Source organism: Sminthopsis crassicaudata, chromosome 1, assembly GCF_048593235.1.
Source record: "Sminthopsis crassicaudata isolate SCR6 chromosome 1, ASM4859323v1, whole genome shotgun sequence".
NCBI classification, from domain to species: Eukaryota; Metazoa; Chordata; class Mammalia; order Dasyuromorphia; family Dasyuridae; genus Sminthopsis; species Sminthopsis crassicaudata.
The window spans coordinates 280,331,396-280,343,547 of NC_133617.1; the positions used below are offsets into that span (position 1 = coordinate 280,331,396).

General features: G+C 32.4%; 1 protein-coding gene across 1 annotated transcript in view; it reads right to left on the reverse strand.

The window, feature by feature from the left end:
* The window catches only part of TRPA1 (transient receptor potential cation channel subfamily A member 1), a 70,941-nt gene that overhangs the window by 5,189 nt on the left and 53,600 nt on the right, over window positions 1-12,152 (reverse strand). Inside the window, exons 21-24 of the mRNA XM_074285486.1 lie at window positions 7,118-7,287; window positions 4,719-4,848; window positions 4,188-4,370; window positions 2,775-2,843 (exon numbers count right to left, since the gene is read on the reverse strand). Coding sequence (XP_074141587.1) covers window positions 2,775-2,843; window positions 4,188-4,370; window positions 4,719-4,848; window positions 7,118-7,287 — 552 coding nt within the window. The remainder of the gene's footprint in view (window positions 1-2,774; window positions 2,844-4,187; window positions 4,371-4,718; window positions 4,849-7,117; window positions 7,288-12,152) is intronic.

Below are 12,152 nucleotides of genomic sequence, written 5' to 3' on the forward strand. Positions count from 1 at the left end.
TGAAATCTCATCAGCTTAAAGACTCAGTTTTATATATTCTCGCAATACTGTATAGCAAGTGAAATTTTAACCTTGGAATACAAGGCCTCTCATAATCTAGAATCAACTAAATATTTGTGAATATAAACTTTTTTACTTCAGCCAAATAGTCTTACTATTCAATAAACATAAAATTAACTTCTACTTTTCTGCTTTTGCTCATTTTATTACCCCTACCTATATTTCTTTCTTTCTATCCTTTACATTTTATTCAACCTTCAATGTCTAGTCCAAGTCTCATTTCATCTAGAAAACCTTCTCTTAGTTTAGTAGAGTATCTACCAAATTTGTCATTTTTTATATATTGTTCATTCACTTGTTCTCTGTGTTAGTCTTTTCTCTCCAATAAATTTCAAGATAACTAAAGATTCTTAGAGTATAATTTTTTTCTCTCTCTAATGGCGTCTACTATAATGTGAGACACATGTACTTCACAGTTGATGAAAGAAGGTATTTAGTAAATTTTTTATTGTTTAACTTTTCCCTCAAATAAATTTTTGCAATTTAATATATATACATATATATACACACATATATATATATCGATATATAGATATGTAGATATAGACAGATTATATAGATATGTATATGTGTATATCTGTTTTATGTATATGCATATATTAATATGTATCTATAGGAGAGAAACACATGCATACAAAGTATCTACATATATATATATATATATATATATATATATATATATACATATTTGTATATATGTATATGTGTAAGCATCTACATATATTTCATTGTAAACATGTTTATGGTTTTGTCACATATGTTTTTGTTACATTAAATCTATCTCTTTCAAGTGGAAGTGGAGAGGCTGCTCACAACCCCAGTCCCAATACTGATCAGCACAGAAATTATAAACTATTCCATTTTCCCAATTTGGATCAGCTCATCCCTCCTTAGACAGCCTGATGACTCTCTATACTCAGCATCATTAAGTTAGTTTTTAAACAATTCAGGATCCTGCAAGGACCAAGTCATTTATCCCTTTATCTCCTCAGAATATGTAATATATTGTTATATATCCACAGCAGATTTTGGAAGCTATCTTTTGAATAAATTAATGAACAACAGGAAATAAAATTCTGCATGATTAGAGTCAGGAAAGTTAAATGATCTCTGTTAGGGGTAATGAGGCATTGGTCTCTGTGAAATATGCTATGTAGCCTGTATGTTAAGGACCACAGATAAGGAGCAGGATGACTCTCCAAAAGCCCCCACAGTATTGAATCATAACATACTTGAAGAAGTTGCAAAACAGCCTTTATTGATGCAGATGTTGCTTGCGAATTGGGAATGCAATGTTAGAGGCAAGAGAGAAGAGGAGATAGATCAGAGAACACAACTACCTCTGAGTCTTCTTTTATCATTATCATCCTCTCACATAAAGGGATCTATTCTGTTGGTCAGAATTAGATCCTCAGCAGTTACTAGCCAGTTGCTCTTAGAACTTGTCAGACCACAAGCATCCCCTCTATTATTTATGGTGTGGAACTCTGTATTTACAAATGATAATTATCCAATTTTCTGACAGACTTAAAATTCATTTTTGAAGGAAAAATTCATTCTACTTCCTAGAACTCTGAAAACCCAACCTACCTCTTTGTGAGAATGTTATAGCCCACTGAGTGGGCAAAACTAAAAATCAGACTCCTAATAATTCAAAAAAGAAAATCAACCCTTCTTCTAGCACACCAGAATCTAAAGAATAAAGATCCTTCTTGAATTCACAAATTAGAACTGCAGCATTTTAGGTGACTGGCAAAGAACTCTTGGATTGATGGAAATCTAATAGCTTCCAAAGGAAGGATGTCTTCTTAGGAGAAGGGGCTATATTTTTTGTGTTTGCAGATCCTAGCACATGACACATAGTAAGTGCGAGATAGCTGCTTGTTGAAAAGAATTGAATATTTGACATACTAAACTAATTGCCCACTAGGCTTTCTAAATTCCATCTATGTAAATTTAGATAATCACAAAGCAAGATATCTAGACCATATTATTTCAGCTCATAGGAGAAATGCTTTCATTGAATTAAACTTTTTTGTTAAAGCCACCAGTTTTTATAACATAAGAAAGGTAAATTTGAAAAACATTAGAGTCTTATGCAAAACCATATCCAGTTATATTTTTTAATTCATTGCTTGGAGAATGTTCTTATCTCTAAATCAGCTAGGCTAACAGAATTACAAAATTCTGACTCTTATCTCTGTCTTTCTCGTCTCCCCCTCACACTTTCCTCTGTTCTCTTTACTGAGATAACTTGTTAACAAGTTCACAACCTCAGGACAAAGAGATAAAATTCATATTCACAATACAGTCTAAAGCCCCTACAATCCACTAGTTTGTTTTGTTTTGTTTTGTTTTCCTGCTCCACAATAAATATAATAAACAGCCAAGTAGAAAAAGGATCCACCTACTCAGTGGAACATAGACTCCTGGATTCAATCATTGGCAGGGTGACCATATATTAAAAAGAGAAAAATGGTAGGGGATCTCACCAATGAAAACATTCCTCCTAGTTTTATTTTGTCAAACAAACCAGACAATATGAAAAGTAGTCAAGATGTGGTAGAAAAGTTCTTAGGGATAACCAAGTTAATTATTTAGAAAATATTTGTTAAATAACTGCTCAGTAATAACTTTCCAGTAAATCAGTTAGTTCACATACCTAAATAATAATTCTAGGATTAGTCCCCATACTTTTATACACATCTGTTTACCTGCATGGCAATCCTTTTCAAAGAGGCATTCTTCTGTACCTCAGCAATGTCACCAACTGCCAAACCAATCTGTAATGTATTACCAAATTATTATTAAATGTATAAGGTTAATTGGTTAACAATATGTCATTACTATTAACATTCTAGAGGTTTAGTTAAAAATGCACATCTCTCTTTCTGAGCTAAAATATATAAAATTATAGATTCTGTTTTATTAAGACTATTAGCAGCAAACAACATTTAGAATATACTAAATATACATTGTCTGATCCTCTGATTATAGACACAGTCTATTATTTGGGGCACACATGTCCACTGTTAGGCAAAATCTACACTAAATTGGCATCTTCAAGATGCCAGCATCATTTTTACATTGCAATGGACCATCACAATAGTACTTCATTTCAAAAATAAATGAATGCCACATAACATCATGAGGAGACCATGATATTTTGTAAAATCAAAGTGAAGGGATATTTCAATTCCAAAATGGCTTCAGAATTACTATTCTCAGAGTTAACAATAAAAGTTAGACAGCATTGAAATGAGAAAATGTGTAGAGGATAAAATCATTAAATTGATACTGCAAAGAATCATTGTCATGGGTGAATCAATAAAAAGAAGCAGTCTTAGGGAGATGGGTTAGGCACTGGGATAAACCATTTAAAGCTCATATCTTCAGAAAGAATGGAGCAAGAAAAAGTTGCTAACTTAATTCTTCAAAATTCAAATTTAATACTAAGAAGTTTGTCTATTCAGACCAGAATCCAACAAATTTAAGGAGGGAAGAAAACAATTATTTACTATACTTACTGTATTCTAGGCAATGCACTTTATAAATATTATCTCATTTGATAATCATAATAATCCTGGGATTATTGAAGAAATTCATATAGACATGGATTAAATGACATGCTCAGTGTCTCATAGCTATTAAGTACCTGAACTTGAATTTGAACACATCTTTCAGAATCCAAGAATTACATATCTATTGCCCCACCTAGCTGCTTCTGAGGCAAGAAACAAAAATAAAAGTAGCATATTGGATAAATATTCACAAAATATTTTCATTTTGATATCCAATAGAATATTATTCTTAACTAAGAAAAGATAACAGAACAAAGGCATTGCTTAGTCATGATTTTGATTGAAATACTAATAAATACTACAAAATCCTATGTAGATATTTCTCACTAAAACAACTTTTCACTCTGTGTTTTAAAGTCAGAGGTCAGGGGTTAAAATATATAGTGAAATATTGGGGGGAGGGAGATTCACAACCATAGGACTATTAGAGAATCATAGAGAAAGGAACAAGATCATAAAAAACAATGAATTCAACCATATTGATCACAAATCTTCAATAGCAAAATAACTTTGTGAATACATATTGAATGAGTAAATATTACTTACAAGTAAATTCATCAGAACAATTGGAATGTATAGGGTGAAGATAACAAGGAATAAAAATGATAGAAGGGGATATGGCAAACGATCTTCAAGAAGTGGCTCAAGGAATGACTCATGGTAATTAATGTCTCCCAGCATCATGCTAAAGGTCTGCATTATAGAGAGCACTGGGGTCTTGAATGCACTCTAGAGATAAAAAGAAGGTAATAAAAAAAGTTTACAAATAATATACAAATTCAACCTTCCCACAAAGCAAATTATGAAGAAAGGATACATATAAAAGAAATGATGGCATCACAGCAACAAAAATACAACAAAGGAACACAAACAAAACCCAAAAACATAAATGGTGAGCTCTTATTTGGATAATCAGAAATTTTGATTAAATTTCTTCAATTCACACATAATAAGTGATAATTCATTGATAAAAAGGAGCTAAAATGAATATCAAAGATGAGTAGATGATGCATGAATAGGCAGATACACACTTATTTTCATTATTTAGAATGTTAGCAATCATGATGGAGATCTTACTTGGAAACCCAGAAGAACATGGAAGCCAAGACCAAAAGCCAAAATTAGGAAGAAAAATACAAAAGTAGTCTTCAGCAAGGTTTTAGTAATCTCTAACAACATTACAACATAGATCCCATAATGTTCAAATCTAGGAAAAAGCATAAGAAGAAACAAAAAGTTTTAAATATTGTATTCTTAATGATATATTTTGCTCTGTTGGTTACTTTGATCTCTGCACAGTACCTGGTATACAATATGCACTACACTTGTGCTCTTTAATTGATTTCTTTTTTATCCAGAATCAGTTCATTTTTGCAACTTGTTAAACCTCAAGCTGGGCATCAGAGGTCAGAAGGATCAAGTGCATTTAAAATGAAGGCATTACTAGATTACCAAATTTAAAAGTTAAATGAACTACAGGTGGAAATAGTAGTATTATGATAGTGGGGGACTTAAATCTTCCACTTTAAGAACTAGATAAATCTAATAAAAATAAATAAAAAAGAAGTGAAAAAAGTGAATAGAATTTTAGATAAACTGGGTAAGTTAGGTAAGTTTAGGTTAGGTAAGAATCTAAAGAGAAATGAATAAAAATATAAAAGAATACACTTTTTCTCAATCAGTTCATGATATCTTTACTAGATGTATATCAAGACATAACAATTTTATACTTGAAATCAGAAAAACAGAAATATTAAAGTATCCTTTTCAGTTTATAATGCAATAAATGTATATTTAAAAGGGAACCACAGAAACATAAGTTAAACACTAATTGAAGATCAAGCAACCTAATCTTTAAAAATTTATGTGTTAAAGGATAAATCATAGATAAAATAAATTTCATTAACGAAAATGCAGAATGACATTTTAATAGCTATCAGATTTAACAAAAGCAGTACTCAGAAGGAAATTTATATTTCTAAATGGTTACACCAATAAAATAAAGAAATAACAGACCAATGAGTTGGGTATGTGATTTTTAAAAATTAGAAAAGGAACAAACTAAAAACTCCCAATTAAAAAGTAAATTTGAATTCCTAAATATTAAAGGTAGGAGTAATAAAACTGAGTGTAAAAAACATTGAATTAATAAAGATTTAAGATTTTGAGATAAGATTTCATTATTTGGTAAAATTTATATAGTTGAGAAAACTAGAAAATAGTATTTCAGAAATTGGACATGGAACAATATCTCTCATCATTTGCCAAATTAAAGTCAAAATAGACGTGATTTATATATGGAGAGAGATTACAAAAATTTTTAAAGAAAATTCATCAAATTATATAGCAGACTTATGGATAGGAGAATAAACAAGAGATAGACAACAGAGTGAGATATAAAATGGGCAATTTAAATTACATTAAATTAAAGAGATTTGGTAAAACAAATGTAGCCAAAATCAGAATAGAAGCAGAAAATTGGGGGAGAGGGATTTTTATTTTCAGTTTCTCAGATAACAAGCTCATATGTCAAATATATAAAGAACTATAAATTCTGCAAGAATGGTCATTTAACATTTTGATAAGTGGCCAAGGAATATGAATTGGCAGTTGTTAGATGAAGAGATCAAAACTACAGATAGTCATATAAAAAATGCTCTAAATAGTTATTGATTAAAGAAATACAAATTAAAACAACTTTAAGATATCATTTGATACTATCAGATCAGCTAAAATGATTGAAGAGAAAAGCAACAAATGTTGGAAGGGGTGTAAAAAAAAAATTCACTATTAATGGAACTGTGAGGTGATTCAACCATTTTGGAGCATTATGCTTCCAGACCAAGCAATACCATTATGTGTTCTATTTTCCAAAATAATTAGGAAAAAAGGAAAAAAAAATGTATATCCAAAAATATCTATAGCTACTCTCTTTGTTGTAGTAATGAACTGGAAATTGGGAAGGAGGAGGATGCCTATCATTTGGGGAATTACTGAACAAATTGTTGTATATGATCATGATGGAATAAAAATGACAAGCCCATTAATTTTAGCAAAACATGGATAGACTTACCTATCTTCCTGTTAAATATTGATTTAGTTTGATTCCTGAACTGAAAAAATGAGTACTATTATTGTACTATAAAGAAAATAGATTGATATATTTTATTTCCAAAAGTTCTCAAAGAATTGTTAAAGGGAATTAGCTTGTACTCCTAAAATGAATACAGGAGTTACCTTGGAGAAGCATATTATTATTTATCAAAAGTGAGTGTGTGTACACAATTATATACACACAAATATACATGTATCAGATATATAATAGTATATCTGATGGTAGATATTTATAAATAGCATATGTAAAGTTTGATGCCTTTAATATTATATGAAAATTAAATGTCACTAAATTCAAAATTCAATTGTATTTTTATTGGGGTGTTTTAAGAGAAGGTTGAAACCAAATACATCCGCTTTACCTCTGCAAATACAATAAAAAATTCATCCAGAAACAGAAAACGGAAATTGCTCCACACTGCCACTGGAGGTTAGCTGCTATGCTGATAAATAAGGGTGACACAAAAACGATGCTAGTTGTGTAGATTATCCATTCTATGAGATTGGAGTGATCCAAAAAATAATTTATTTTCTAGGATTTAAAAGAAAGAGAAGATTTCTATTATATATGAACATGAAATAAAATTAATGATTATCTTGGAGAATGACAGAATCTTTCTTCTCCCTGGAGTAATTAATACCAATATTTTTCAGGATTTGTAAGATCATGGAGTTCAAAGCTGATTCACCAGATATTATCCAGTGCAATATTTTCTAATCACCACACAAGGAAAATTAAGCACACAAAGGCTGACTTCTTCAAAGTCCCCCAGTTAGTAATGGTTAGCTAGGAGGATAGGAAAAGGGAAGCTATTGAGGAAGTCCCTTCTACAGAACTAGACTAGTAGGACTTTTGCTATAGATTCAGGTCATCTAGAGCAGACCTATGTTTTCAGTTCTGGTCGGAAACACTATGAAAGTTCATTATACCTTATTCAGCTCATAATGGTTGAAGAATTGTACAAGTCTTCCTGAAAAGTATGTTCATCTCAGAAAGCCTCCAAGGGGGATTATCATGTAAACTAAAATTTCATAGAAAGAAATGTTTCAGGCAAGAAGTGAATTTCTGAGTGTCTGAGTAGATTTTTAAAGCCTCACTTGATCTTCTCAAAGGGACTTACTTAACAGTTAGGATTAGTATCTTATTCTCAAGGTTTAAATGGAGGTTTAGGCCATGGTAACCTAACCAACCATTCTTTGACATTTTTGAAATTTTCTCTTTTAAAATCTAGACTGTATGTCACATTATGCAAGGTTTTCTTCTTCTCTACTTCAGATTCAGGTTTGAATGGTAACTTCCTTTCATGAATGCTCCACTCGAAGAATTTATCATTAAGGGAAGTCAATGAAATATATATTTTTTTGAGCTCTAGCTGATGTGAAGACAATTGACAGTCCTGTGACTACATTATGCCTTTGTGTCAGAATTGTAATCTGTTTCCTGATCTGTCATCTATTTCCCCCTTTGGTACAAGTGGATATCTGTTCATGTGACAATATGAGTTCTATCTTACTTTCTGCTGGTCTTCACTGAAACACTTTTAACCATGTTTATCTCCTCTAATACAAAGAGTTTCTCAATTATATCTCCTTAATATACAATGCTACCTACCTACTCCAAATTGCCTATTCTGTTCCTTTCAAACAAACTAGCCCCTTCCAGGGTCTATCATGGTCTTTCTTATTTCTTTCAATTGTTAGTGCTTTCCTCTGAATGTACTTTGTATTTCATTATTTGAATTTTTTTTCTCTGAAAGCATTTTGCTCATAATTTCCAGGAGAAAAATAATATTCCATTAGAGAAACTTGTTTTGAAAATTGTTTTTACAATTACTACTGCTAATTGTATTCCCCCCCCATTTATTCTCTCTCTCCTTTCACCCTGCCTCTTTGAAAAAGTGTTTTGCTACTGACCATTCCCTCCCCCATTATACCCTCTCTTTTATCACCCTCCCCTACTTCCCATATTGCATCCCCTCCTATTTTCTTGCAGGGTAAAATAGATTTCTCATATTCATGATTATATTCACATATAAAATAAATTATTATTTATTCCCATTGCAATTCCACAGACTGTTTCTGCTGACCTCCCAAGTCCTCTTTGTTGTCTCTAGACTGAGAGATCTGAAAGTCACAAGGACTGTAGCTGATTCAGGCTGGGCCTGGGTTCAGGGCTATCCTGGATTTCCTGCCCTTACAGACCTTTTTTGCTGAGCTTTGAAGTTTCCTTCAGCTGGAAAATGTTCTGCTCTATTTCTGGGGGGGTGTTCTGATGCTCTGATATTTGTTTAGAGTCATTATTTAAAAGAATTTGGAGAAGTTTGAGGGAGAGGTTAGGTAAGTTCCTGCCTTTACTCTACCACCTTGCCTCTGTCTCTCAACTCTCACTTATTAAGCACTTGCTGTGTGTCTAGCACTGTACTAAAGTACTGAGGAGTCTAACAAAGACAAATATAGTGCCTATCCTCCAGGAGCTCACAGTCTAAATGTCATTCTCTTATTCAATAACCTGTAGAGTTCTTTATTTTATCTAGAATCAAACACCTATGCCTATCATTCAAAGCTTTTCACAATCTAGTTTCTTAACTTTCAAGTATCTTTATTTATACATTATCTTCCTTAAAACTTTATGATCCAGCCATATTAACTTGCTGTTTCTCAATTAGGACATCCCATCTCCTGTCCAAATGTTTGCACTGTCTAGCCACTGAGTTTAGAATGCTCTCTCTCTAATGCAGAATGTTGGAGGGGATGTGGGAAAACAGGGACACTGATACATTGTTGGTGGAATTGTGAATACATCCAGCCATTCTGGAGAATGATTTGGTATTATGCTCAAAAAGTTATCAAACTGTGCATACCCTTTGACCCAGCAGCATTACTGCTGGGCTTATATCCCAAAGAGATTTTAAAGAAGGGAAAGGGACCTGTATGTGCAAGATTGTTTGTGGCAGCCCTTTTTGTAGTGGCCAGAAATTGGAAACCAAGTGGATGCCCCTCAATTAGAGAATGTCTGAATAAATTGTGGTATATGAAAATTATGGAATATTATTGTTCTGTAAGAAATGACCAACAGGATGATTTCAGAAAGGCCTGGAGAGACTTACATGAACTGATGCTGAGTGAAATGAGCAGGACCAGGACATCATTATATACTTCAACAACAATACTATATGATGATCAATTCTGATGGACGTGGCCATTTTCAACAATGAGATGAACCAAACCAGTTCCAATAGAGCAGTAATGAACTGAACCAGTTATGCCCAGTGAGAGAACTCTGGGAGATGACTATGAACCACTACATAGAATTCCCAATGCCCCTATTTTTGTCCACCTGCATTTTTTATTTCCTTTACAGGCTAATTGTACACTATTTCAAAGACTGATTCTTTTTGTACAGCAAAATAATTATTTGGACATGTACACATATATTGTATTTAATTTATACTTTAACATATGTAACATGTATTGTAACCTGCCATCTGGGGAGGGGGTGGGGGTAAGGAGGGGAAAAATTGGAACAGAAGGCTTGGCAAATGTCAGTGTTATAAAATTACCCATGCATATATCTTGCAAATAAAAAGCTATAATATGTATATATATATATATATATATATATACATATTTATATAAACACATAAAAAAAAAAGAATGCTCTCCTTCATTCAAAATGTCAGAATCCTTGGTTACTCTCAAATCTCAATTCAATTATAATTTTCTACATTGTTTTCCTCAGGGCCCTGTCATTTACTAATATCTTCTCTCAGAATACTACATTTTATTAGTTTTGTGTATATTTTGCATATATTTCTAAATACTGTTGTCTCTACTATAAGAATGTAAGCTTCTTGAAGTCAGGGATAGTTTCATTTTTGTCTTTTTAACTTTAATCCTTAGTACAGGATTTTGGAGCATAGCAAGTTTTTAATAAATGATCTTGTCAAGTTGCCAATTATGACAATTGTTAGCAAGTTACTTTCTCAAAGCCTTAGACAACTATCTAAGACTATAAAATGCTCAAAGCAGTTGCCAATCTGTATGGATCGTGTAATTTTTTTTTTTTTTTACTGGATGTTCATTATGTTATTAAAATTATAGGCTTGTATCAAAAAGATGCTTATTGAATTGAATAGGATGTGGCTGAATTGGACTCTTTGTGTTAGGATTATTTCTACCTTTCTTGCAATGTATTCTTCAGGCATTTGTCTATTTTATATAAAGCCAGAGATTTTATAGCTTTCTCTTTTATAATATATCTCCTTTAATGCACAACAATTTGCAACTAAATGAGACCAGGAACTGAGGGCAAAATGACTAAATTGGATTACTCATTATAAAGGTCTTAACAAAATTATTTTCTCAACAATGACATATTAGTTTAATTCATGAAACATAACCATTTTGGAAAAATCAAAATAATAACTGAGACATAAAGATGCAGTGACCAGAAATGAAGATGGGAGAAAAAATAATAAGTAGACTAGCTACACAGTAAGTAGCCCAGAGATAATAATGATCTGGAAGAAAGCTTCAAATTCATTGGGTGTTATCCTTTATTGAGGAAATGGGGGGAGGGGGAAGAATGGAGAGATAAGAATGACTTGACTTAGAAAGCCTGAAGGCATTTCTGTTTTGCTTTAGCTGCAAGACTGTCTACATCAAAAAAAATTTTTTTTTTTACTTTATCAAAGTCACCATTCAAATTTGCAACATGACTACTTTCTATCTTTCATGAAATCAGAACCAATTTGACTGGAATTTAAGAAAATTAGTTCATATCAAGAAGGATATAATGACAGAACTTGAAGAAAAAAGAATGTTCAATGAAACTTTTATATAGAGAAAATAATCAGTTTGTTTTTGTTACTCAATAGATTGAATAGGCTTATGAATGAGATGAGGTGAGATCTTTCAAGACAGTTGTGAAAATCAGTAAGGCTTCATCTACTTCAGAGTTCGAGTAGGCCTGAAGGACTCTGAAGTTCGAGCAAAGGGCATTGCCTTCCCCTCCTATGATATCTCCCTATTTCATCCAAATATGGGCAACTACGTACTTATTGGTCAAGTTCAATTTCATGGGTAGATCTCGCGTTTAGAATGTAAGACTCTCAGCCAATGAGGATGAGGGTCAGTGGTGGGAGGGGGCGTTTTGCGTTAGGGATTAAAGGTGCTGTCCTGCCCACAGGAGGCGCTTCCTCTCTTCCATAGTCTACTCAAAGGGTGGGACGCCCTTCTCGCGAGAATGTACAATAAACTTTGCTTTTCTCTAGAGCTCTCTCCAGCTTTTTTTTATTAAATGGTGACCCCTCACCATTTCCGTACCACACACTTAGAATTCAAGATTCAAATACAAATATTAACAACCTAAAGTATAAATCATAAAAATCAAAACAA